At 36.6% G+C, this 25,343-nt stretch overlaps 1 protein-coding gene across 1 annotated transcript in view; it reads right to left on the reverse strand.

Annotated features, from left to right (window-relative positions):
• LOC107722494 (fibronectin type III domain-containing protein 3B-like) overlaps window positions 1–25,343 on the reverse strand; it is a 162,181-nt gene that overhangs the window by 22,212 nt on the left and 114,626 nt on the right. Inside the window, exons 7-23 of the mRNA XM_016530860.1 lie at window positions 21,565–21,623; window positions 18,428–18,585; window positions 15,632–15,691; window positions 14,401–14,539; window positions 12,924–12,955; window positions 12,685–12,697; window positions 12,444–12,568; window positions 11,055–11,229; window positions 10,469–10,555; window positions 7,748–7,886; window positions 6,778–6,849; window positions 6,208–6,326; window positions 5,016–5,121; window positions 4,014–4,186; window positions 2,750–2,863; window positions 2,460–2,609; window positions 1,194–1,474 (exon numbers count right to left, since the gene is read on the reverse strand). Coding sequence (XP_016386346.1) covers window positions 1,194–1,474; window positions 2,460–2,609; window positions 2,750–2,863; window positions 4,014–4,186; window positions 5,016–5,121; window positions 6,208–6,326; window positions 6,778–6,849; window positions 7,748–7,886; window positions 10,469–10,555; window positions 11,055–11,229; window positions 12,444–12,568; window positions 12,685–12,697; window positions 12,924–12,955; window positions 14,401–14,539; window positions 15,632–15,691; window positions 18,428–18,585; window positions 21,565–21,623 — 2,002 coding nt within the window. The remainder of the gene's footprint in view (window positions 1–1,193; window positions 1,475–2,459; window positions 2,610–2,749; window positions 2,864–4,013; window positions 4,187–5,015; window positions 5,122–6,207; window positions 6,327–6,777; window positions 6,850–7,747; window positions 7,887–10,468; window positions 10,556–11,054; window positions 11,230–12,443; window positions 12,569–12,684; window positions 12,698–12,923; window positions 12,956–14,400; window positions 14,540–15,631; window positions 15,692–18,427; window positions 18,586–21,564; window positions 21,624–25,343) is intronic.

The following is a 25,343-nucleotide window of genomic DNA, read 5'->3' on the forward strand; positions in this document are numbered from 1 at the left end:
ATTTAAATAGTTTAATATTCCACCATATAGTTCAAATTTACGTTTACAAATTTAGTAAAATTTGGCGTTTATTGTAAATTTAAGAAGCAGTGATTTGTGTTTCAAAATGTAAATTTATGGTGCTTAGTGTAAATGCAGACATGCTTTATTTTCTCTGTTTTATTAATGAGAATATTGAGAATCTGTAACAAGACCTAGAGTAGAGTTAAAAAGTTTTGAAAGTCTCTTATGCTCATGAAATCTGCCTTTTTAATCAAAATTACAGTAAAAATTATAATATTGTGAAATATTATTACAATTTAAAATAATGTTCTGTTAATTTATTTTAAAAATAAATTTTTCTGATGGTAAATTTGAATTACTCCAGTCTTCAGTGTCACATGATCCTTCAGAAATCATTCTAATATGCTGATATGGTGCTCAAGAAACATTTCTCATTATTATCAATGTTGAAAACAGTTGCATTGATTCTTAAGTGAATAGAAAGTTCAAAAGAACAGCATTTATTTGAAATAGATATCTTCTGTAACACAAGTCTTTATCCTAATTTTTAACAATTTAATGCATCCTTGCTGAATAAAAGTATTAATTTCTTCTGAAAAAAAAATCTTACTGACCCCAAACTTTTAAATGGCAGGTTGACGACGAGTAACAATCTGCAGGAGTCAGAGGAAAGTGGGATGAAACTGGAAAAATCAGTCCCACGCAGATTACTAATTTAAAGGCCATAATCAAAGCTCTCAGACAAAAACATGGGTTGCATAAGCTGGCTGATGAAGACACTTATATGTGCGCTGTGGAGGCCCCATGCAGGGATAGATGTCCTGTTATGGTCGACACTTCGTAGATGCACACACAAACTCTGCCCTCTGGCCTTCTCTTTTCATTAGCTTCCGATTAGCATCATTAACACGCTGCTGTTTACCCACTGTTCTCCTGGGCAGGGGGAGGAAACAGGCAGCAGGGGTGATGCGGTTGTGGCGTCACGCTTCGCTGAAATGGACAACTTTGCAGAATGCAAATGAGACCTGAGATGGAGTGTAACTACTCCCCGCAGGACACAGTTTTGGCTCAGAGGGAATCGGAAAGCTAAGTAGTTATTAGTTAACACTGTTTTCCCATATCGCAGAAGTGCTTATGTAAATCACCAGATGAATGTGATCTAGTGAACAGAACGGTGTGTGTGTACATACCTGTATTCACTGTCAGGCTGTAGGTTCTGTAGCACATAGCAGGTGCTGGTGCCCAGGCTGATGAGCTGCTCTCCCAGTTTAAGAGTGTAAGATGTGATCTCCGCTCCATTGTTGCAGGGCTCATCCCATTTCAAAGCCAGGCAAGTGGAAGGTGTGTAGACGCCACTTTCTGTAGGGTCGTGCTCAAGTACACACAACACTGAGATGGGGTCGGGTATGGTGGCGGGGGTCTGACAGCTCACATGATCACTGTACGGTCCTGCACCAGCCTGATTCGCCGCCTTGAAACAGGGGACAAAGTTCCATAAACTGAATAGATATTTCATAATGTTAAAAGTTAGCCGTCAAAGCTTTTCACATTTATTTAATTCATAGTTATGACCGGTTGATTCATTTCTAAAAAAATGATCAGTAAATGACAAATAACGACACTGTATTGTGGCATCCACACAAATTGCCAAAGTTAGTAATTACAAACAGGCCTGTTATTTAATGTCCTTTCTCTAAAAAGGAACTAAATGTGTTAGTGCATAATGTATTAATCACAATTAAATATTTTAATCCACTGATAACCCTAATGTGTTGTGCAATAATGATAAATGCCACCAAAAAAAAAGATGTAAAACATTTTTGGATTAAACTGACTGATATATTAACAGAAACTTCATCTGTTTTAGTTCATCAACCAACATTTTTTAAATATATATTAATAAACATATTTATGTCTTAATCCAATTCAGTAAAACATTTTGAGCTGCTTGACTACATTTCCTAATAAATAAAAATGATTATAGTAATAATTACGCTGTTAATCCTCACCATATAATATCATCTCGACATGAGTAACACCAGCTCATTTATTTAAAGAATAATGACTTTTTTACAGCCTCACTGCACACGATGATACAGTTAATGACACTTGTACTACTCTACTCAATTAAATATGCTAAAATAGACAAGAGCAAATGCTAATTACGTTAAATATGGCACAAAAATCTATCCAAAGTTTATTCAAGTTTTCTAATTCTGTATTCAGGCTGCACTAGAATGACGCACGATAATTTTTTTAAATCTAATAAAATAACATAATTCAGTAATGAGTTATTTACACTTTCCTACTCCCAGGGCACTGAACCTTATAAACAAAAGTAGGCATTAAAAAAGGCATTATGAAAGTAAAAGAAAGGTGAAATTTATAAAATTGCCTCAACCAAACTCTTCACATTAACAATAAATTGTACCAGACTTGTTAAGTGACAGTAATACCTGTAGTCTGCAGTAGTAATGAGTAGCAGGTGTCAGGTCTGAGATCTCACACTGCGTGTCAGGGCCACAGTAGATCAGCTCCATGGGCTCTTCCTCTCGGCCCCACTCCAGACGGTACTCAGAGATGTCGGCCCCTGAGCTCTCTGGACTCTGAAAGAGGCATAAATGAATTATTGACCGATTGGGTACTTCAGCTCATCTGAACGTCAATACTGACAGTGTTGTTGAGTGTGTTTATGTAAAACCCATGTACTTTTAATGATAGGTCTGCTTTAAATATGATAAATTACCTCCCAGCTGACCAGCACACAGGTATTGGACATTAGGGTGAGGGATGGCGCCGCACACTGGCTCGGAGGACCAGCTGCGGTTGTTATTTCTGTTGGTTCAGAGTATTGCCCATACTGTAAGCATAAGAAAAGAGAGACAAAGAGACAAAGAAGTGCAAATTAACATTCACTACATGACATGAAATGTTTCATATGCAACCAAGTTTATTTCTATCCAAATAAAACGTGAAAAACAAACAAGACCGAAACAAATAAAACCCCAAAACAATCTTGCATTACATCCTTGTGAAATCAAAGCATGTTTCCAGTAGTGCAATCTGATGTGACACATATCGATTCTTCACTTGTGGGAGTTTGTCTCAAGCAAACAATGAAAAGTAAACAGAGAAGAGGATTAAATTCTCTCCTCAGGCTCTAGTGCTTACTCTGAATGCTGTATTAACACTCCTGGAAAAGAGACAGGGAAAGGTACTTAATTCGAGCAAAGAAAAAGTTAGACAGCTAGGGCTGATCTCTGCCTCCCTGAACACTGATGGATTAAACACTGTCATACTGACAGAAAGAGAAATCCTTGGAGAAGCTGGAGAGATATCTATGAAAGCCCATTTCTGCTATATAAGAAAAAAATCATGCTTTGGTAATTCATAATTATGACATAAACAGACATAATTAGGAGATCTAACATCAAAATTATGACATACAAAATTGAAATTGTAAGACATTGAAATTGTAAGAAATTCGGTAAAATTTCATAACCGAAATTATGACATAAAAAGTCACAATTATAAAACGAAGTGTCATAATTATGATAAAGTTGACTTTATGACATTAGAAGTCACATTTATGACTTAAACAGTTTAAATTATGAGGCAAAAAATAATTTGACAGTCAAAACTATGTCTTAATTTTGACTTTTACATCATATTTATCTCAAATAATTATTTCAAAGGGATACAACATATTTATTTCAAATAATTATTGTCTGGTTTAGACAAGCAATGCGATAAAGTAATGGTAGGGATAGGTCAGGATGGTCAATTAGTGAGGTTGATGAATTTGCATTAATTTAAAAATTAATTCTGAATCACATAAGCTCTGAGAAAATTTTAGCATGCTGTTAGACTGGTATGTTAGCCTGGCAGTAGTCCTTTGGACAGACTAGTCAACTAGTTATGACAACCCATTGACTAGTTAATGAAAATGTGTACTGTAGTTCTGGGCATCAGTGAATCTCTTAATATTAGATTCCTAATTTGTCACTCACCCCTGCCTCGTTGGCAGCACGCAGGCGGAAGCTATGGGTGGCGCCGGGGAGCAGACTGCCCACAGTGCACTCCAGATCAGAGCCGTGATAGACCTCGGCAGGCTCAGACTCTCCCTCCCTCATTTCCAAACTGTACTCACTCACCTCACATGCCCCCTCAGAGGAGGGACAGTCTGAAAAGAAGGAGAGAGACAAAGCCCTTCAGTACAACAACGAGTTAAAAGGGCAGGGATTACAGGTTCATTTCATCTTTTATAATAAAAGTAAGGGGTTCTTTTAAGGCAGACCAAATTACAGCTTTACAACTTCAGATCAAAGATTATTGTCCAAAAGCCTGAATCCAGAGTGTTCACTTAAAAGTCTGGAATCAGCAGCTCAACAATGGAGCTCCCATTATACCCAGAATTCACTCCCCACTGAGGGTGTTTGGCTATTAACTCCAAAGCGATAGCTCAGGCACAGGGAGTCAGTGAGTCAAGTGCACTGCAAGAGCATCATTCTAGTCCAGTACTGGCAAATATGTGCAAGCTGATAATGTTACATTGAGGAAATGTAGCAAAAATGGTGGAAATATTGATCTTAAGCTATTTCTGGATATGACAAAGGGGTTTTGTGGCATTGGGTGAATGCCACAGAGAGGCTTGGTGAAATGTAATTTCACATCATCAGAAATAAATCAGAAACTGCAGAGATCTCGGGAGAATGGAAATGATCAACTAAATGCGGTTTCTTGATACTGTAACTGGGAAAGTATGGTGTTAGCAACATTGTGGCTTTGATTCACAAGGAAATTGTCTGAAAAATGTGCCTTGAAAGCATTGTACATCACTTTGTATAAAAGATTACGGTAAAATGCATACAAGTAAACAAGAAATGAAAGAGGCTAAGAAATGGAAAACTCTCAGAAGTGTGATGTACTGTACAGGAAAGGACAGAGAGGCATAGAAAAAGAGAGAAATAAATTATGTTGTGGGTTTACATACTGTGTGCAGAAAATCTTACCCCATTGTAAGTGCACTTCTTTGTGTTTTGCTTTACCCACAATTCTGGGAGGCTGGCAACGTCCTGGAGCAACAGATAGCGTAAGCACAGGCAGACTCTCAGAGCACTACAGGGACACAAGCATAACAATTATGTATTTATAAATATAACTGCAGAAATAAGTAGGTGTTTTACACTACCATTCAAAAGATTGAGGACTTTTTTTTTTTTTAAAGAAAAATATTTTTATTCAGCAAGGAAACATTAAAGTGATCAAAAGTGAAGTAACAACATTCAAAGGACTTCCATTTCAAATAAATGCTGTTAGTTTCCACAAAAATATTAAGCAATACAACCACTTCTAACATTGATAATAATAAAAACGTTTTTTTGAGCAGCAAATCAGCATATTAGAATGATTTCTTAAGGATCAAGTGACACTGAAGTCAGGATGATAGATGGCTGCTGAAAATTCAGCTTCACCATCACAGGAATAAAAATTACATTATACAGTATATTATAGAATATATTAAAATAGTTGTTTTATATATTAAAAAGCAGTTCTTTTAAAATGAAAATATATTTCATAATATTACTATTTTACTATATTCTTCATCAAATAAATGCAGCCTTGGTGATTATAAATGACTTCTTTCAAAAATATATATAAAACAAATGACTGACCCAAAACTTTTGAATGGTAACGTACACTCTATGATGCATATTGGACTGGATTTCTACAAAATTGGTCATGAAACTTAATCTCATTCTTTATATTTCGAAAGTCACTACACACAGTCTGCTTAAATATCACACAAGCATTGCTATGTTTTGATTTTTTTATTACTAACACTAGACACCTCAAGAATATTGCTGAACTGAAAAAAAAGTGAAAATTCCTCGAACTTTGTGCAGATCTGATGCACAGTAACATTTAGAAAAGGTTAATGGAGGTTACCGCTGCCAAGGGAGGTTCATCCAGTTATTAAATCCATATGTTTCCCACACAGCACTATGAATGTTTATATGGTGTGTTCAATAAACACTGTAAAATTAATCATTTTCTGTGCGTTATTTATAGTTGTGAATTACAATTCACATACTTATTCCTGCAACTATAGAGCCATTTTTTCTGTATGCAAACAATTCTCTATTCTTTCTCAATGTCTGTCTTTTGGGATCACATTTGGACAGATGTGTCGTAAGCTGTTACCTGGCTGTGGCCGCCTGTGCTGATGCTGCAGGTGCGCAGTCTGTACAGTGTGCCAGGTATTAAGTCCTCACACTCACACTCTGTGGCAGGCCCACTGTAGGTAATGTCCCACTGATTGGCTACAGAAAACAAGACATCAAAGAGTTAAACAACCACAGGACAAACAGCTGGACACATTGGATATCAGTCCGTTATCCATGCAACTATTCCCAAAGCTTAATGAAATCATTACCAGATAAAACACAAAGGTAACAATGAACATATAAGAGCTGTATTTTGTATTTGAGTATTTTTGTCTATATAAAATTCCTTTTAGAGAAATAAAAGCTCTGACAGCACTAATGGAGTATGGGTAAGAAAATAGGACAGATGTAACAGTGTGAGGACAATGTTCTTTCAAAAGGGTTCGTGTGAAAAAAAAACAAAAACAAGATGCATGTCTAAATACTTTTGAATAAAATTAAGATGTAATTAACCAAGGACAAAAATATACTTAAACATGCAGACAGATGGCGACCAATACAAAGCGTGTCAAAGTGACATATCGGTGTTGCATATATTAATACATACCATCAGAATTTCCTTCTGAAATCTCTAAGAGGTATTTCAAGATTTCTGAACCTCCGTTGTCTTGTGGAGGATCTGTAGCGTGACAATACAGCCAGGATATTAGAAATACACACACAGATGGGTTTAATATACATGCTTCCTTTAAAAAGTACTTGAACAACAGCTAAACTACTAGCTGTTATTTAAGTTTACAAAAGAAATAAAGCAGTATAAAAACTGTATTAAAGGGGTCGGAGCACACATTTTTCATTTAATTTCTTCCTGAGGTCCACTAAAACGGTTAGTTATGTTGTTTGTGCCAAAAACGTTGTAATTTGGTCTTTTACAGTTTAATATGCATTTATTTGCTACCATAAGCACCGAAACCTACAGCATCTTTTTATTGTATGAATAAACTCATTTCAAAAGATTAAGGGAAATTTGATTACCCATGATATGACCTGACAACTGTTGTATCCCTTTGCATCGAGTGTGCAAAAACTAAATTTTATACATTTGCCCTTGAAGTTTATTGCAGCTGTCAGAAATCAACTGTTTGGTTCATTACTATGGGGAAATAAAGAGGGAATTATCACACTGAGAACACAATACAACCGCAGACCTCATCCTACTTGCTTTTGCAAGCAAGGAACTGAATTGGAAAGTGGCAGAAGCCAAGCAGTTCATCACATAAGAAGACCTCAAGATGAGGTGTATTGTGACGCACACATGAGTCAGATAGAGACAGAACAATACCAGGACATTACATTTTATGTAGGTTTGTAGATATAATGAATATTACAATATTAATATTACATTCACAGATATTTCTTCTCAATTTCCAAGATTCAAAATGTCGAGCTCAAATGCAAAACAGATTGCATGTGCTCCCAAATATAAATGAGATTTCCAATTTCCCCTCACAGCCAGAAACCAATTCAGCAAATGCAACAACTCAAGCTGAACATTTCAGCTGCACAAAAAGCCATACCCCATTTGACACTGAAGCTGTAGGGTCTGATAGGGCCCTTGATGCAGGGTCTGGAGGGGGGTCCAGGTTTGTCTGGACTGGTGTTACACACCAGCACCTCACTGGGACTGCTCCTGCCCTCCAGGTTCGAGGCTATGAGCTTCAAGAGACAAAAACAAGATTGTTTAAACCTGTTTGTAAGAGAAAGCACCACTAGCTCTTTTTGCTCTTGTTGAATTGCATGTTTTGAGATATCATTAATTTATATGGTGACCACATGTACTCTTGATCCCAGAATTGTCCTGGGTGGGATTTCTAAATTGCCTAAATGTCCAAGTATTGGCTTTGTTTTTCTATTGTTTTCATACTTGCTGAAGGTAATGATTGGAAAATAGTTTGACCAAAAACATGTAGGTATTGTACATAATTGAGCAATTGTCGGGTGCAAGAAGTTGGGATCTAGAGAGAATAGTCAAAGTAATGCAAATGCACGTACATATAATGTATGAGGACTGTTGTAAAAAAACAACAATTTAGAAATCCCAGTCAGGACATGTCCAGGAAAAAGACGATGTATGGCCACCCTACCCCAAGTCTAACTACAAGCAATAGCAATATTTGAAATATTGTTGAAAAACACTTGAAACAAATACTAAATTAAGCAAATTTCATTCGAGTCACTCTATATTGATTGGTTTGAAATGTTTTGGAATTTACATTTTACTTTAATAAAATAACTAGTAATACAATAATTGTGTTTTCATGATCATTTTCAAGTGTGGTATTTCTGTCCATCCCTAATTTTTATACTGAAACAAAAAATTAAACAATTTACCTTAGCTATATGAATAAGGTAGCTAAGAAAATAATTAAAAATATATAAGATTCGCAAATGTCCAAAAGTGGGAAATAAGAGACATGTATGATACATAAATCTGACCGCTTGAACACATCTTCATGCATATAAAATGTAAGATTATAACAATGAAACCATTACACACAGCCTAATAAAGAGCATCTGTACGCAAACAATCCCCCACAAATGCAGCGGTAATGACATAACACTTTTACACACTTAAAATATGCAAAAAACCCAAGAGGAGTGTGCACCATTCGGAGGAATTACTGTTCATTATGAAAGCACTTAAGCCAGACCCACTCACTGCATTACAGCAGCACTTGACGAGGGCTGCGGTTCACTCATAATTGGATAGGAGAGTTCACTATATGAATGTGACAGAAGAAAATATCTGTGATGATAATAAAAAACAACTGTAGCATGAGTCAGTGGAGCACAGAGAGAGGTTAAAGCAGTTTGTTGCCACTGTAACTAACAATGTATGACTTAACAATGTATGTAACACAAACATGCTTCCTGCACATACAGTTACTCACCCACACAGGTAAACAAAACACTGTGTGCCTTTAAAGAGCAGGTGTTAAACTTCTGTTACACTTCTGGCTAATAATTAGCACACTACGCTTGACCAAAACATTAGGTCACTACGACTTGGCAATTAATATCTGACCAGCACAGAAAGCATTATTCTCTTCAAAACAGACAAATGCACCTCTTTGTTATTTTTGAGTATGTCAATAACAATACATTTGCATATGTGTCAAATGTGAGCTTTAAAGGGATAGCTCACCCAAAAATGAACATTCTGTCATTAATTACTCTTCCTCATGTTGTTCCAAACCCGAAAGACCTTGGTTCATCTTCGGAACACAAATTAAGATATTTTTTAAGAAATCAGAGGGCTTTCTGACTCGTAGCATAGACAGCAATGCAACTACCATGTTCAAGGCCAAGAAAGGTAGTAAGTACATCGTTAAAATAGCCCATGTGACAACAGTGGTTCAACTGTAATTTTGTGAAGCTACGAGAATACTTTTTTTGCGCAAAGAAAACAACAATGACTTTATTCAACAATTCTTCTCCTCTGCATCACCGTCCGCACCATTCACAAGAATACCATGATGCTCGGTTGAATCACTGATATCACATGGACTGTTTTAACGATGTCCTTACTATGTCTCTGGGCCTGGGAACATTTCAGTTGTATTGCTGTCTATACAGGGTCAGAAAACTCTCAGATTTCATCAAAAATATCTTAATTTGTGTTTTAAAGATGAACGAAGGCCTTACAGGTTTGGAACGACATGAGGGTGAGTAATTAATGACAGAATTTTAATTTTTGTGTGAACTATCCCTTTAAGATCTCTTTAATGTCTTTTTGTGGCTTGTTTTTTTGTCAATCCATCTACTGTACCACCTCACAGATCATACCAAACCAACAAGCAGTAAACATAATGAATTAACATACCCCTCGCAGGATCATTTTTAAGTATTTTGTCATTTATTTTCTATATTCTGTTTCCAAACCAGGTTTGTCTGTCAACTCTAAAGTTTCAAAATTTGATGTTATATGTATGTCCACATTTTGGACCAATGTGATCTCACAGGTTTGTAACTTGTAACATGTTTGTAACTTTTTGCTCTTGGCTTGTCCTAAGTAGTGAAGTAGCCGACATTTCCCAGCATGCTCTGCACATTTGTGTTACTCTCCAAAGTTCCAAATGATGTTGTAATCTAGATTTGCCCTTCAGGTCAACCAAGGGACTCTTTAAATGATATGCATTATGATTATAGCTAGGAGTGCATGAACTGATGAGCTCTGAATCACACAATGATGTGATATTTGTGATATTCTAAGCTATATAAAAAATTTATTTACTCACCCTGAATTTATACTGCGTGCTTCTTTTCAGCCCCTCTATAGTACATGTCAAGTTTTCTCCAGTGTACTTTGGGTGAAACTCTGTTCCCTGCAGAAAATGACCATAAAACTGCATCTTAGTGACCTTACATTACCATTAACATCACAGAAAGTTGCACTGGGAATCGTAAGGAATTTTATTAAAAAAAAATGTTTTCTTTTTTTTTTTTTTAAGAGTAACCCATCAATAACTGGTTCTACAGCAACTATATATTAAACCAAACTATGACTATTTTTCAGTGACATTTGTATGTTTTTTATTAAACTGGTTCTCATGAGCATTGCATATACATCAAGTACTATATGAATGCAAAAGAAAGACATTTGCCTATTTGTTGTCTTGGTGGAACAGTGCAGATGTTCAAACACTAATTTGAGTCAAATATTATGACAATTATTTGATTCACGTACTTCTTTAAAAATGATCTCCTTTGATCCTAATTAATGACCAGTTTTTAAATTCCAAATGCCATTGGGTTCAAGTATGTAGAATTGTAGTATGTCGTTTTCATGTAATAACTGATTACACTGTCATCTAAATGACATACAATGTTCTCCTCCTGGATCTCCAGCGTGTATGTGACGGGTTCCTCTGCGGTGCAGCCATCTGGGCGGCTCCACTCCAGCGTGATCCATGTGATGCCGGCACGCACCAGCCGAGGAGCATGGGGCAGGTGGGGCAGACTTCCAGTCGTGTAGAAGACCACCTCAGGACTAACGCCACTGACAAACAAAACAAGAGAGAAAACATTCAGAATTACATTAATATATGCATACACACACAAACACATATACACACAAGAAGCCATAAAACGGCCAGGAATAGAGTGTTTTTAGTTGGTTGGGTATCCGTCAGGAAGAACGTATAAATGTGTTTTGCATAAACTTTGCAGAAGAACGGTGTTCATTTGCATCCCTCTCAGGTCAGACACTTTAAATGAGTTTATTTTTAAACACCGCTCCAATATGAATAACTTCCAGGCTGATTTAAGGAATTTGAATAGTTTTCCTCTCCTCTCGATAGTGGCTTTAAATCTAGTTTCTTCCAATTAACTGGTTGTGACAAGTTTACTAGAGCCCTCAGTATTTACTGTGTGTAGGAGAGTGTCTATAACTGCCACTGGGGAACAGGAGATATTAAATGAGCTTCTCTCAGTTAAAGAAGTAATAAAAAATGTCCTCTTCAGACTGGGCAAAAGGTGGCTTGCTGGAGGTGGAGTCTCATATTTCAGCGTATTGCTTCACTCTCAGAATGTGTCTCTGGTATTAATGTCAGGAGATGGAGGAGACGAGGGATGGCGCTGCATTCAGAGTGATGACCATCTTCCCTCAACAACTTCATTTCCACCCACTAGACCAAACATATAGATATATTCTCTAGTTATTCTGTATGATTGGTATGAGGGTCAATTGGCTTTCCCTACTAATCAAGTTGTTTCTTTTTTTTTTTTATACAATTATATAAAATAATAATATTAAATTACATCAATATATATTATTTTGCCATAAATATTTTTTTTTGATGTGTGGAAAAAATATATAGGTGGTGAAATGGAGAAGTAGAAGAGAGCGAGAGCGAAAGAGAAAGACAAAGCACTCCAGTGGCCATCCGTTCTCTTGAATCAAGGTGACTTTATGGCTTTCCTCCTCCATTAAGAATTGAGGGATGGTGATACGATGAGATTACAGAGGGATAATGGTATTGTTCTGTCATACACTGGATTTAATAATATGCATCCTGTACAGCAACCCATAGAAAGAGCCTTATTATCCTCATATTACCTCCTAACATAGTTGGTCAAACAATGTCCTTTATCCCAATTTGCACACAATCCATACTAAAAAAGTACGTAACAGTAATGTTATTGCGTTTCAATGTATTTAAATACTTTGTGTAAGCCCAGAAAATGTTTATGCATGTAATTCTGCAGTGATACCTCATTCCTATGTCATTGCGTGCCGCCACTCGAAAAGTGTATGCCATGGCTGGACACAGATGAGTGAGTTTGTAGTGCCTTTGGCTTCCGAAGTAACATTCTCTGAAAATGTTGTTCTTTTTGCCCTAATAGATGAAGTAGATGATTAACACATACATTTCAGTCACTACACTGCATAAAATCACTGAAGCCATTCAGCTTCTGTAATGATGGCTGGAGTGAGAAATGTATGAGTGGCAACAGTGTGCTGTGGTCTGTGAAGGATGCAGAGACATCACTCAGATATGAATCTTTAAATAGAGTGAATGTGAAGAGGACTGATGTCAAAAAGACATCATTAGTGTTCAAAATGTTGAAATGCAGTTCATCCAGAAGGCCCTTTTACTAAAAATGTGAAAAGAAATTGAATAATAATAATGAAAAACTTTATAAAGTCTTTCTTGTTAACCAAAAAAAAAAAAAAAAAAAAAAAACCCCCACCCAATATGTTTTGATCCATTATCGACTGGTGCCTGAGAAGACAGATATAAAAAGAAACAAATTAGAACTGCACAAAAAGAAGGAAAACTGGAAGAAAAACGTATTTCCTGATAAAATGAGTTAAGGAACAGGAAGCACTGTCTGTGTACTGGACCATAAAAACCTTAAAGTAGTGATAGGGAGTCGACACGTCATGTCCAACATCGCTTACTTTTTCCAGTCCTATATAGTGTATAACAGTTGAGTGCACTACATCAGCATGGACTGAAAGATGATGTTAACAGGCTACTCATTTCAAGGTAATGCCATTACCCAATTTGGACAGTCATGCTAAAAGTGTGTTGTTTTAATAACAGAAATTTAAGGCTTTGTGTCAAAAAAAAAGATTAAATTTAGTTTGTAATAATGACTGCAATCTTGTATTCTCTTCCTGACCTGTTTGGATTTAAAGTAAATGGAGTCGAGGAGTCGATTCCATTGACTCCTACGGTGGGAGTCGGAGTCAAATCTGAAAAACCTGGAATCGAACACCCCTATCTTAATAGGAGCAATCCCTACTTAAAAGTATAGTTCAGTCAATCACTTGCTTTATTCCAAAACCTTTATGATTTTCTTTATTATGCTGAACACATAAAGAGAAAGCAGAATGTACGTTTATATTTGTCGTACAATGAACGTAATTGGTGATTAGGGGCTGTCGAACTATTTAAAAAATAAATAAAAATACACTGACCATACGTCTTGTGTGCTATATACTATATACTCACATCCACATTGGTCTTCTTGTTTTCTAATTCAACATTAATAATAAGAAGAAATGTTTCTTGACCACCAAATCAGCATATTAGAATTATTTCTGAAGTATCATGTGACACTGAAGACTGATGTAATGATGCTGAAAATGTAGCATTTCCAACACAAGAATACATTACATTTTAAAATATATTAAAATACAAAGCAGTTATAACGGTTACAGTTGTAATAGTATTTCACATTACTGTATTTTTCATCAAATAAGTGCAGCCTTGCTGAGCATAAGAAGCTAAAATTTAGTGTCATGTAGACAATTATAAGGTGCTTTCTGCATTTTTTGTGGCCCCTGGTCATCATTAACGGTCACTGTATAGAAAAGGGTAGCGTGATCTTTTTCTTCTCCCCCTTTTATGTTCCACAGAAGAAAGAAAGTTATATAGGGTTGAAGAAAAACGTGAGGGTCAGTAAATGATGACAATTTTCATTTTTGGGTGAACTCTCTTACTTGATCTCTTTAATACTTTAGTAAGAAGAATGGAGCATCTCCTTCAAATCTACCAGGCTCATTAGACTTGCAAAAAGTTCTCACCTGCAATAAAACTTCACAAACTTTATGCTAAAATGCACTTTGAATGAAGAATTGATATCTGATATCTGATGCACGGGAAACCATCTGGCTATGGCTTTAACTTCCATACTAGTGCGTGATAAACAGTGCTCTCACCTTCCACTGCAGGGTGAGCGTGCTCTTTGTGCGGTGGGACAGTTTAGGGGGCAGCGGGCAGTCTGGAGTACTGCTGTGGGTGGTGAAAGCCCCCACCTCAGAGCACGAACCCTTCACAGAATTGCACAAAGCGTTCACTCTTTGAAAGACAAACACACATAAATTTAGTGGCATAGTTCATTCAAAGTCACCTATACTGCATTTATAGCAGGAAAAAAACACTTTTGTGCGTCCCACAGAATATCGCTTAAGGGAGAAACGTATAGTGCATTCAAGGTGCTTTTTATGACTAATCGAACTCATGACCTTGGCACTTCTAGCGGCATTTAAGTTACAGGAAGAAAAGCACAGCTGGGCCTTGTTCAATACTTTAATACACTGCAATCAGAAGTTCAGTGCATTTTCTGATTGAGTCCACATTGCTTTTACAATGCTGGGAAATTGCTTTTAAAAAAAGATGAGCTAGCAAAAAAAAAGTGCAGCACTACACTCATTGCTTATTCCGGTGCTGGAAAAGTTGGGACAAAATCATCTAGACACACATGACATGTCCCAACAGGTCGCTGAGATTTATAAAGAGCAAAAAATAATAACTCTTAGGGACAAACAGGGCGTTCAGGGTCAAATCTAACTGTAGAGACGAAGAGTCTCCCAACATCCCTTAATCAGAACATATATTCAGTTCCAAGTTCAACTGCTGCCAGGGGTCAAAGGTCGACTGAAAACCAAGCCGACAATTTCAATGTGTTTTAATGAGGATCCAGGCAAACCGACATCCAGCACTGGATTCTCCACTAACAAGAGCTCCCAATGACAGAACAGACCAACAGCGCCTATTCGCGGTGGCACAGATTACATCAAATGTGGGCTTGAAAGGTTCTTTGAGGAACAGTACATGCATCATATTTAATCTTGACCTTTCCAGCGCTGTGGTGCACGGCACTTTCGGCTCAATTAATCACAGGTAACAGGCAGACCATTAGAGAGACATTTAGGTAGAGCTGAGGTCATTAAAGAAAAATGGAAGTTAAAATGATGACTAATATTCCATTAACGGTAACTATGATTATATAAAAAAGAAGACTGCCGATAATTGGATCACTGTAATGACAACAGTGATCACCCGAAATAACATGAATTTCTGTGACAATGGGCTCTAATCACAGTAACAGTTTGAGCTACTCGAACCTCATGGCAGATTGCAAGAAATAAAGTTGAGAGCTACACTTACCTTATGTGGTAGTCTGTTGCTGGTCTGAGATCTTTTAAATTGCATTCCAACTCCTCTCCACTGAAAGGACACACATACATGATGGTTACTGACCTTAATGGATGCCAGCAATAGAGTTGTGGTGTTCAAAGCACAACATTGACTTACATAAGAGATGTTGTTGAGGTATTGAGCACAATTGCTCAAGGGAAAAACTGTGATTGCTTTTGTCTTGATAGATTTTAGGGTTTCCGGCGGCCATTTTTTATTGCAGTGTGATTATATTTTGTTAGAGGTTGCTTTGGTGCAACTCCAAAATTGCCCCATTCTTTTAGATAGATCATTTTCTTTTTGAGTGTGGGAAACAACAAAAGGAAAACACTCAAATGCGGGCTGGAACGGCGCTACCCAACCGTGAGGCCAAATTGAAAGGCGAAGCACAAACCAATTTTAAACGCAGCACGAGTAGTGCATCCCATTTAAATTGGAAATATTTCTGTTACATAAGCCTCTATGGAAACAGCAAATGATTTTAATATGCAAGTTAAAACCATATTAAAGAGCAGGTCATATGGTATTTTAAAGTGTCCTAATATTGTGTTGGAGTCCCCTACAACAGGTTTAAATGCATCTAAGGTCAGAAAACGTTGTAATTTTCTCAGAATATACATTTAATATTAGAGTCATAGAGTCAAACGGTTCGTTCCATATATGTCTACTGTAATGTTTGAAGAACGACAGATAAAAGACGCTCTGTGTCTTAACTTTTAATCAGAACGCAGAACAGCTGTATCACAGGAGCACCAGCCTATAACTAACTCGCTCGTCTCTCCCGCATTAACCCTATAACTTCCATGCAGCGGTCAAGACTGGGTAACACAAATGTGTTATACAGTGACGTATACCGGTAACAGGCAAAAGATTCGAAAATATGACAACTCGTTAAGGCGATTCAGAATTCACTATCTCTTTTGAGAGACAATATCTTTATTTATCATGCACTTTTTTGATTAACAACTTTGCAGATTGTTTTCATTTAAGGATAGCTACGTTATAAACTGCAAAAGAGATATTTTTCAAAAACCCATATGACCTGCTCTTTAAACATCCACAATGAAAAACTGATTTATGTACGAAAACAAATTAGAAACTGTATTAACAAGGGTATTTTAGCACCAATGTTCCATATGTATATAAAATATTATGATAAGACAATAAGATTTTTTTTTTTTTGAAAGGGACTCTTTGGAGCGACTAAGACCAAGCTATTTTGTAGTTTGTTTGTTTTTTTATTACAGAATTGAATGAATTGACATTTTAATATTTTTATGAGGTTTGCTGTTAACTTAAAATTTGGACATGTTTGGATACAGTTTAAAGCCCTGATTTGTGTGATTTTAATTTAGCAACACATACACATATAAAAAAATTTGTGGTGTCAAAATTAGCGCGTTAACGCAGGCGATAAATTTTTTCAGTTTAACGCGTTAAAAATATTTAACGCACTTAACGCAGAGGCAGGGCTAGGGCTGGCCACCCCACTCACAATTGCTGCTTCTGTCACTTTTTCTCTTGACAAGAAGAACGACTGAGAACGGGAGATGTTTCAGACGCACGCTCCACTTCACTTCAGCGCCAGGCGAGAGTCAAGCGAGCCCAGAAAAAAAAAAACATCTCTTCAATTGCAGGCACAAAGGCGCCGGCGCACGCTGTAGCCTGTATCCTTTCATATCAAAGCGCGAAATAAACTACGTGCATGCAATGTCGTGGTCAGTTAAGTCATGAATTTACCAAGAAGGCGATTAAAGCTGCCTTAAAACTGTGCATGCATGTAATATATTTTATATGAGTCACATTTAAGAACATGTCTCTGAAATGGTTTTCAAAACTGTCCTGGAGCAGCCCAGCACTGTCTCACTCATCTAACACACCCGATTTAACTCGTCAGCTCATTAATAGAGACTGACTTTAAGACCTGAAGTAGGTCAGAAAAGGTAAAAAGAGTTGAGAGAAAATATAATGCGTGTCAGATCCGCGTCATGTTCTCTCAATTATACTGTAATGTTGAATGGCTATAGTCAATGGGGGGGGTGTTTAGATTTCAAACTTTGAAGATTGAATGTGAAATTATTGCAATATAAAAGTATATTTAAAAACTTGAATGTTAGGCGGGATTAATCGCGATTAATTTCAGAAAAATGCGCGATTAATTAGTTACTTTTTTTTAATCGATTGACAGCACTAAAAAAATTATATAGTTATAAACTCAAAATATCACTTTACCATAATATTTTTGTGGAAACCATGAGACTGTTTTTTTAGGGTTATTTGATAAATACAAAATACAAAAGAACAGCATATTTACTTAATAAAAGTATTAATTTATTTTAAATAAAACAACTTTTGAACAGTAATATAATACAACATAATATAATATATAAAGTAAGATTTCACCAGCACCACTGCTCTCATATTTAAGTCGGAAGCTTTGAGCTTTGAGTCATGCTTTGAGACTCATGCTTCAAAGCTGTGATGACAGGGTGTTAGGGGTCTGATTATCTTTCCTGTCTGCTCTCTGGATATTGAATCATACATGTCCTGATGGGAGAACAGGCTGCATCCAATGATTTTGGATTCTTTCTGCTCGATGGATGATATATGCATGTCTAACTTGCTCCTTTGTGGTGAACACTGCTAATTTATGAGAACATAAAAACTTCTCAAGGATCCTGAGCAATGTATGAGAACATAAAGACTTCTCAAGGATCCTAAGCGGACTACACAGCTCCTCTGTGATTATACTCCGGTCTATCTTACCTATATATGACGCGGTACTGGCCGTTACGACCCTTGTCTGAGAGAGTGACCTCGTAGCTGTAGGTTAAGGGGTGTCCGTTACTGTGCCTGTCTCTGTTCTGAAGGCCTGCTGGTGGAGCCCAGGTCAGTCGCGCTGTCCGGGCCTGGATATTAAAAACCTGTTGATAAACACAGAACAAACAGCCTCAAGAATCTGAAACAATATTACTAATCGTAAACTTTTTTTGTATAATATTTTTAAGTACAAATATTCCATTTTGTATCTCAATTAATATGATCACAATGCAGAACACACCACTATACAAAACTACTCCAAGTCAACCACCACCACACAAATGTGCAGGACAAACAAATCACTTTTATAAACCAAGATTATGACAAAAGTGAATGACATTTTAAAAACAGTCCAGAAACTCCTTTCTCAAAAGGAGCTTTCAGATGTTGCTGCAAAGAGCTCCAGTAAACCAGCCAAATTCAATTTAAGACAGAAATCGGAAGGAGCAAGTCATTTTGAAGAGTTTGTGGGATTGTCATTTCATTATGAGGTTAGCATACAGCTAAAACCATTAATTTGCTAAACCTACCAGGATTATAGACATGCAGATAAAAAGAAGTAGCCTACAAAGAAATATAGATCCAGAGAAAAAGCTATGGCCACCATGTCAGGTAAGAAATGACTCAAATGTATTTATATTTTTACAAATTTCTAGGGTAATTTATGTTGTACGAGCATAAAACAAAACAAACTTTCCTTAACTTTTAACCACAGACATTTTACCACAGGCTAATGCTAACTCACATCTGAGTTTAAGGTCTACGGTCTGCACAGCTTTATACCTCTGCAAGGCCAACTATTTATGTGTCAAACACAGAACTGAAGGTATAAATGGAAAGAGACAGAGCGGCTATAACTCCTCTGTTAACAGGTAATTCAACGTAACACGGTGTATGAGGGTATAACGCTGACATGAATGAGCTGCAGACGTCTCACGCTAGCTTCGGTCAGGCAGAAGCAATCTAACGCCAGAACCAAACAGCTCTCAGACACAATCTATCCTGCAGGTGAAAGCATGTCTGTGGATAAGCTATGGTTGTTGCCTCTCGGATGTACACAGCTAGCATTGCCACTGGCAATTCTGAAGCTACAGCAATATGTTCTCAATAAACCGGCTGCCATCAGACCCAGCTTTCTCAGAGTCACTTTACCACTTTAACTGAATTGAAAAGCGAATTGAGACCTATACCATTTTTTTTGTGTTAATGTAAACTCTTTTCTTGTGACTCATCCATAAAGTTCATGGTGAGGACACTCAGCAGGAAGTTATGCCTACACACAAATGAAATTTAGCATATGACCTTAGAAGCCCTTACGGTAACAAGTTTGGTGACAGTGCCACCTGCTGTCCTGTACAAAAGTTATAAATTGTGTCATAAGTATCATCTTGCTTTCTTTCTTTGGATCATGACTCAATCCAGAACTGTGGTATAGAAGTGCTAGAGAACTTGTGATGTTGGGAACAACACCTGCACCTGAACATCAGACATACAAAGGAACTGGCCCGAGTCTCTGTAGCACTCAGAGAATTTCTGTTTTGTGATTTGCTGAGAGAGCTACACCAGCTGAATTCAAGTTCATGAAGAAACTGAACCAGAAAGGCAGCTCCATTACAGGCTTTTGCAGAGATGAGGATGAGGGCAAATTGAAGTCTATTACTTCCAGTCCCACACAGCCCTCCAGAATGCCTCATCTTGAGACACATTTCAGCCTCCCTGCATCCATCATGGTATATTCCTTCTGTGCTCTTGCATTTTACATCACATTTTCTTCCATTAACGGAACTGCTGGTATTTTTATTGTATTTATTTATTTGCATGTATATAGTACACTAACATTAAAAGTTTGGGGTCAGTGTGATTTTTAAATGTATGAAAGTTGTCTCTTATACTCACAAAAGCTGCATTTATTTGATCAAAAATACAATAAAACAGTCCTATTGTTTCAATTTCAAATAACTCTTAATATATTTTCAAATGTAATTTATTCCTGTGATGGCAAAGTTGAATTTTCAGCAGCCATTACTCCAGTCACATGATCCTTCAGAAATCATTCTAATATGCTGATTTGCTGCTGAACAAACTACTCTTACTATTATCAATGTTGAAAACCGTTGTGCTGCTTAATATTTATGTGGAAACTGGGATGCATTTTTCAAGATTCTTCAATAAATAGAAAGTAAAAAACAAAACATTTACTTCAATTCTTGTCACAATGCAAAAGTTTTTACTGCAAATTTAAAGTTTACCTGCTGAATAAATGTAGTAATTTCTTAAAGAAACATTTTCACAAAACAATGCATTGTAGAAAGTACTCCTACTACTCAATGTCAAATGTCAAGATTTGCTAAAATGTAGAACATAGACAATGCATGTAGTTTTCAGACACAGACAGACAGACAGAAAGAGATACAGATGCCTGAATTAAATTTTTGTCATTATTAAACATCATAAAAATATAATCTCTGTCTGTCTAGACTATTTGTTTGCAGTGTTAACACGCTGATTTTCTTCTAAACCGCCTTAATGTCACTAATATTATAATAATGTTGGATTAATACAAATGAGACAGCTGTTCAAATATCACACACAAACAAATGCATGCAAGCTAAAACACAAAACAAAAAAGATGATTGATAAATATGGGCTAGTTTCACTTATGGATTATCACTTAAACTGACAGGATGTCCTCAGATACTCCTGAACTAAACAACAGAAAGAACAGATAGGAAAAGAACGGAGCAAAACATATCGGTCAGAAAACATTGTTTTGATGGAAATGTTCACCCAGTCAACCACTGCTTGACAGTGGACCAATAAAATAAAACAAAATGGTGCCACTATGTGGCTGCAAAGGGAACAGTTAGGAATTGTAAACAAATCTGAAAAGATCACTGTGACTTTTACCAAATGTCCTCCTTATGACATATTAAAATAATGAATCATGTTGTGTTGTTTTTATGTGCGCTTACATCTGCAGCCTGTAGTTTCCTTTGGCCAATAAAAGATATCATGTTTATCTGATAACATTAACCATTAGTAATTTTCACTTGTGAGGGGTTTAACTCGTATTCCAGACCCACCTGTGGTTTTTCCATTCCCGAGAGAACATCCTGAACTCTCTTTGCTTCTGAATCATGATCTGTAGGCAAGAGAAAGAGAAAGAAGAACAGAAAAACAAAAGGGTGTTATTCCATTATGAATCAGCAGGGGTCAGTTTTAAGTTAGAAACTGAACAAGAGATTAAAGCATAAAGTCTTAAAGGGACAGTTCACCCAAAAATAAAGAATATTATGTCATCGTGTTGTTCTAAACCCAAATTACAACTTTTTTTCTCATTTTAAGGTGAACTATTCTTGTAACCACTAGTACATTTTCCAGGCCATGGACTTCTTTGAAGACGAAACAGACACATTTGATGAGAAAACAGCAATGTGTTTAAAAAATGAATTTGGATTTGAGGAGAAAAGTTTGCACAAGGCATTGGAAAACTTTCCAGAAGCGCAGAGGAGCCTGCAGACCCCACTGAAAGAGCGCTGGCACAGAGGACACATGAGCAGTCGGGAGCTTGTGCTTCTACATCTCAATACTGAATCATGTCTATAAATCGTATGCAACTCCCATGCCAAATTGAAATCCGCACATTGGAAAAAATGCTCAATTACCTCATGTTCCCAAGGCCGGATTAGATCACTTAAGCTACCAGATCATCAGCGACAGATAGTCTGACAGAATACCTTTAAATCTTTACTGCCTCGTGTGGTTATACACACACACAAGCACAACTACACACTAACCCCTGATTTGTAATTTCCACAGTGGACCCAAACACACAGGATCCACATGAGCCTCCATAAGAGTGGTCTCTTAAACTAAACACTTGCTTGATTTCACTCTCTGGATGTTAGTGTTGTAAATCAGTGCATATGGAGGAGTTCATGTGTGTGGCCTCCCCTAGGTATCTATAAAATTCTCTTCTTTTGATAAAAGGTTTACTGAAGTGAGAGTGGATTATATAGCACTTAGAGCTGATGTAATTCACCTGCTGCTGAGAAACTACTGACATTTGCCTCCCCTTTCTGAGTTTCCTTTTCCATAGTGTCAGTATGAGTAGTTAAATCATAAAGAAAAGTATGTGTATAAACGGGCAGTTGACACCAACAGTGCCCTGCAGAGTGTCACTATTTCATCTAAAACTATTTTAAAGAACATTTTTTACGAATTATTTTATAATTTAGGGTCCTCACACTTTTGAATTAGGGGTTTTTCATGAGCTTTGCAGTTGTTTGTGATTACTGGATAAGGATTTTTAAAAAATGCATACATTTTTACAGACACTGCTGAGTTGACTTTTTGCATGAGCTACCAATTTTTTTTAATTTATACATAATTAATACATATTGAATACATTTCTTAGAGACAATATACCTTTGTCTAAGACTATATTTAAAGGCCCTCCTATACAGGTGTACAAATAAAACAAATAAACTAAAAATATCATGCCAGTTTTATATTTTATATATTGTATTTAAAAAAATTTTTTTTTATTTAAGATCGAGAAGGACAGATTGATGTTTTTATGCTGGTTTGTGAATTTTTGCTCTAAATAAAAATAACCCAAGAGCCAAATGTCGTCTGTCAATATTTTTATAACAGCTCCCTCAAAAAGAAAAAAACTGAGAAATAAAAAAGTGTGTGTGTGTGTGTGTATACATTATATATTAATGTCTTTACAGAAATGTTACATTTTTACATTTCAAGAGTATTTCTATAGTCTTCATATTAATAGTAAGACTACATGAAATAATTGTGATAATTTGCCCAGTTACAGCAATGATAATATAATACACAGTCATAAACAAACTGGGAAAGAAAAAAAAACTGAAAAACTGATGCTGAAAAAAAACAGGTTCACAGACACATTATTTGTCATCCACCCAAATACACTACATGAGCATGATTGATGTGTGTATTTATTTCTAGAGTAGAGAGCACACTGGGAGTTCACAGCACCTCTGGGCCTTCATGAGTCACAACAACAGTGATGTCATACACAATCACCTTAACATGACCCCGGGAGGTAGGCACAGGGAACGCTGGCTTCCCCAAGAGATGGAAACCTTACTAATGCTGTGTGTATATGCGTGTGTGCATGTGTTTGGGTGATTTAATATATATATATATATATATATTTCACTTACCACTTAATGTTGTCCAACAAAACATTACATATTAAAGGCTATGAAAACAAATAAAGTGAATGTAACCATGTAAGCCTTTATATTATGTGCAAAAAAGGGTTAAATCACATTTCATTCTAACATTGTAACATTGCAATCTAAAAACAAAAATAAGGCTTTTAAAGCAGAAGTTAAATTCACTAAACTAAAACTAATGAGAACAAAAGCACAGAGTTGTGTTAGGCTAATTTGATTACCCCATTACAGTCACTTTACTGTGACTATGTACTATCATAAAAATACTTACTTGTAGGTTTAAAATTCTACATGTCACATTTATTGTCCAACTACAAATATTTCAGAGAAATGTGTATTTTAGTCAGAATTATTGCGCTCCTATTTAATTGAGCTCTGTGGCAGTACACGCAGCCTTTCTGTCCAAGCATCTAACGGGCCGAGCCGCTTAAACTAATATGCGAAATAAAACTATAAATTATGTCTTACCAGTTTTTAAAGGCCTTAATATGAAGCTGTTCACATGTTTAGAACAAATTGGATTATGCACTTTCTCCACAGCAGCTCAGTCTGTGTCCTCCGCTATATTTTCAGATGCGCTCGTATCAAACTACTGTATATCGATATAAACGGTATTGCCTCATATCGAATCGCTTATAAAAAAAATATTGATATATCGTACAAACTCGATATACCGCCCAGCCCTACCATGTGTTAGCTTTGAGATCATCCATATATTAGTACAGCAAACATATCCTTTACTACACTGTTTTTGGTTCAAACAAATGTCTCCTGAATGAGAATGTCCCCAATACAACCTGCAACTAACTAGCAAGTAGCAAATAATGGTGCATGGCTGTAACATAACTAAATTCAGTTTATTAAAAAAAAAGATGAGGATGTCGACAAGTCCTACTAAAACTTCCTATTTTAAAAGGAAATACGTCAACACAGGAAAGAACATGGGCTCATTATGCAGTTTTCATAGGGTCTGTAAGTCATCTCCGCAGGGGACTGACTACCTGTTCATCACCTCCACACTCAAACTAGTCATTAGGTTCACTTCCAGTGTGTCCATCCACTCCTCTCCTTCCGCTCTTGGCTTCAGAGGGAACCTCTTTCAGTTGTGCTCCTGCCAAGCTCAGCACTCGACTTTCCAAAGCTTCACGTCTGTTTCTCACGCATACAGTCTCCATAGGGAGCCGTAGAGTCGAGGCGAGCTGCTCACCCTCTGTCTCGCCCTCCTGCCACGTTCTGAATAACTGCTGCTTCACAATATATAAATGAAAATAAACAGAGGAAGAGAAGATGATAGAAGAGGAAGAAAGAAACAAACATTTCTCATTTTAAAAGTAGAGCTGTCCAATTCTATTCTGCATAACGCGGAATAATTTCATTTGCTTCTTTCTAGTGTCTCTCTGGATATCTGGGGTGGACAGGAGTTTCTGCCTTCAATTATAGGTTAAGGTCAAAGACGGGAAAGCGGAAGCGGGGGGGGGATGTGAAAAATGGAAAAATAATTCCTTATTCCAATAAGGAATGTGAAAAATGGACTAAGAGTAAGTGAATATAAATGACAGAAAGTGAAGAAAGTGAAATAGAAAAGGGAAAAGAAAATATTTGACCAAAGCCAACTGAGAAGAGGTGTGTTATTGCCTTTCTAAACA

Source organism: Sinocyclocheilus rhinocerous, unplaced genomic scaffold (genome assembly GCF_001515625.1).
Source record: "Sinocyclocheilus rhinocerous isolate Xijiao unplaced genomic scaffold, SAMN03320098_v1.1 scaffold541, whole genome shotgun sequence".
NCBI classification, from domain to species: domain Eukaryota; kingdom Metazoa; phylum Chordata; class Actinopteri; order Cypriniformes; family Cyprinidae; genus Sinocyclocheilus; species Sinocyclocheilus rhinocerous.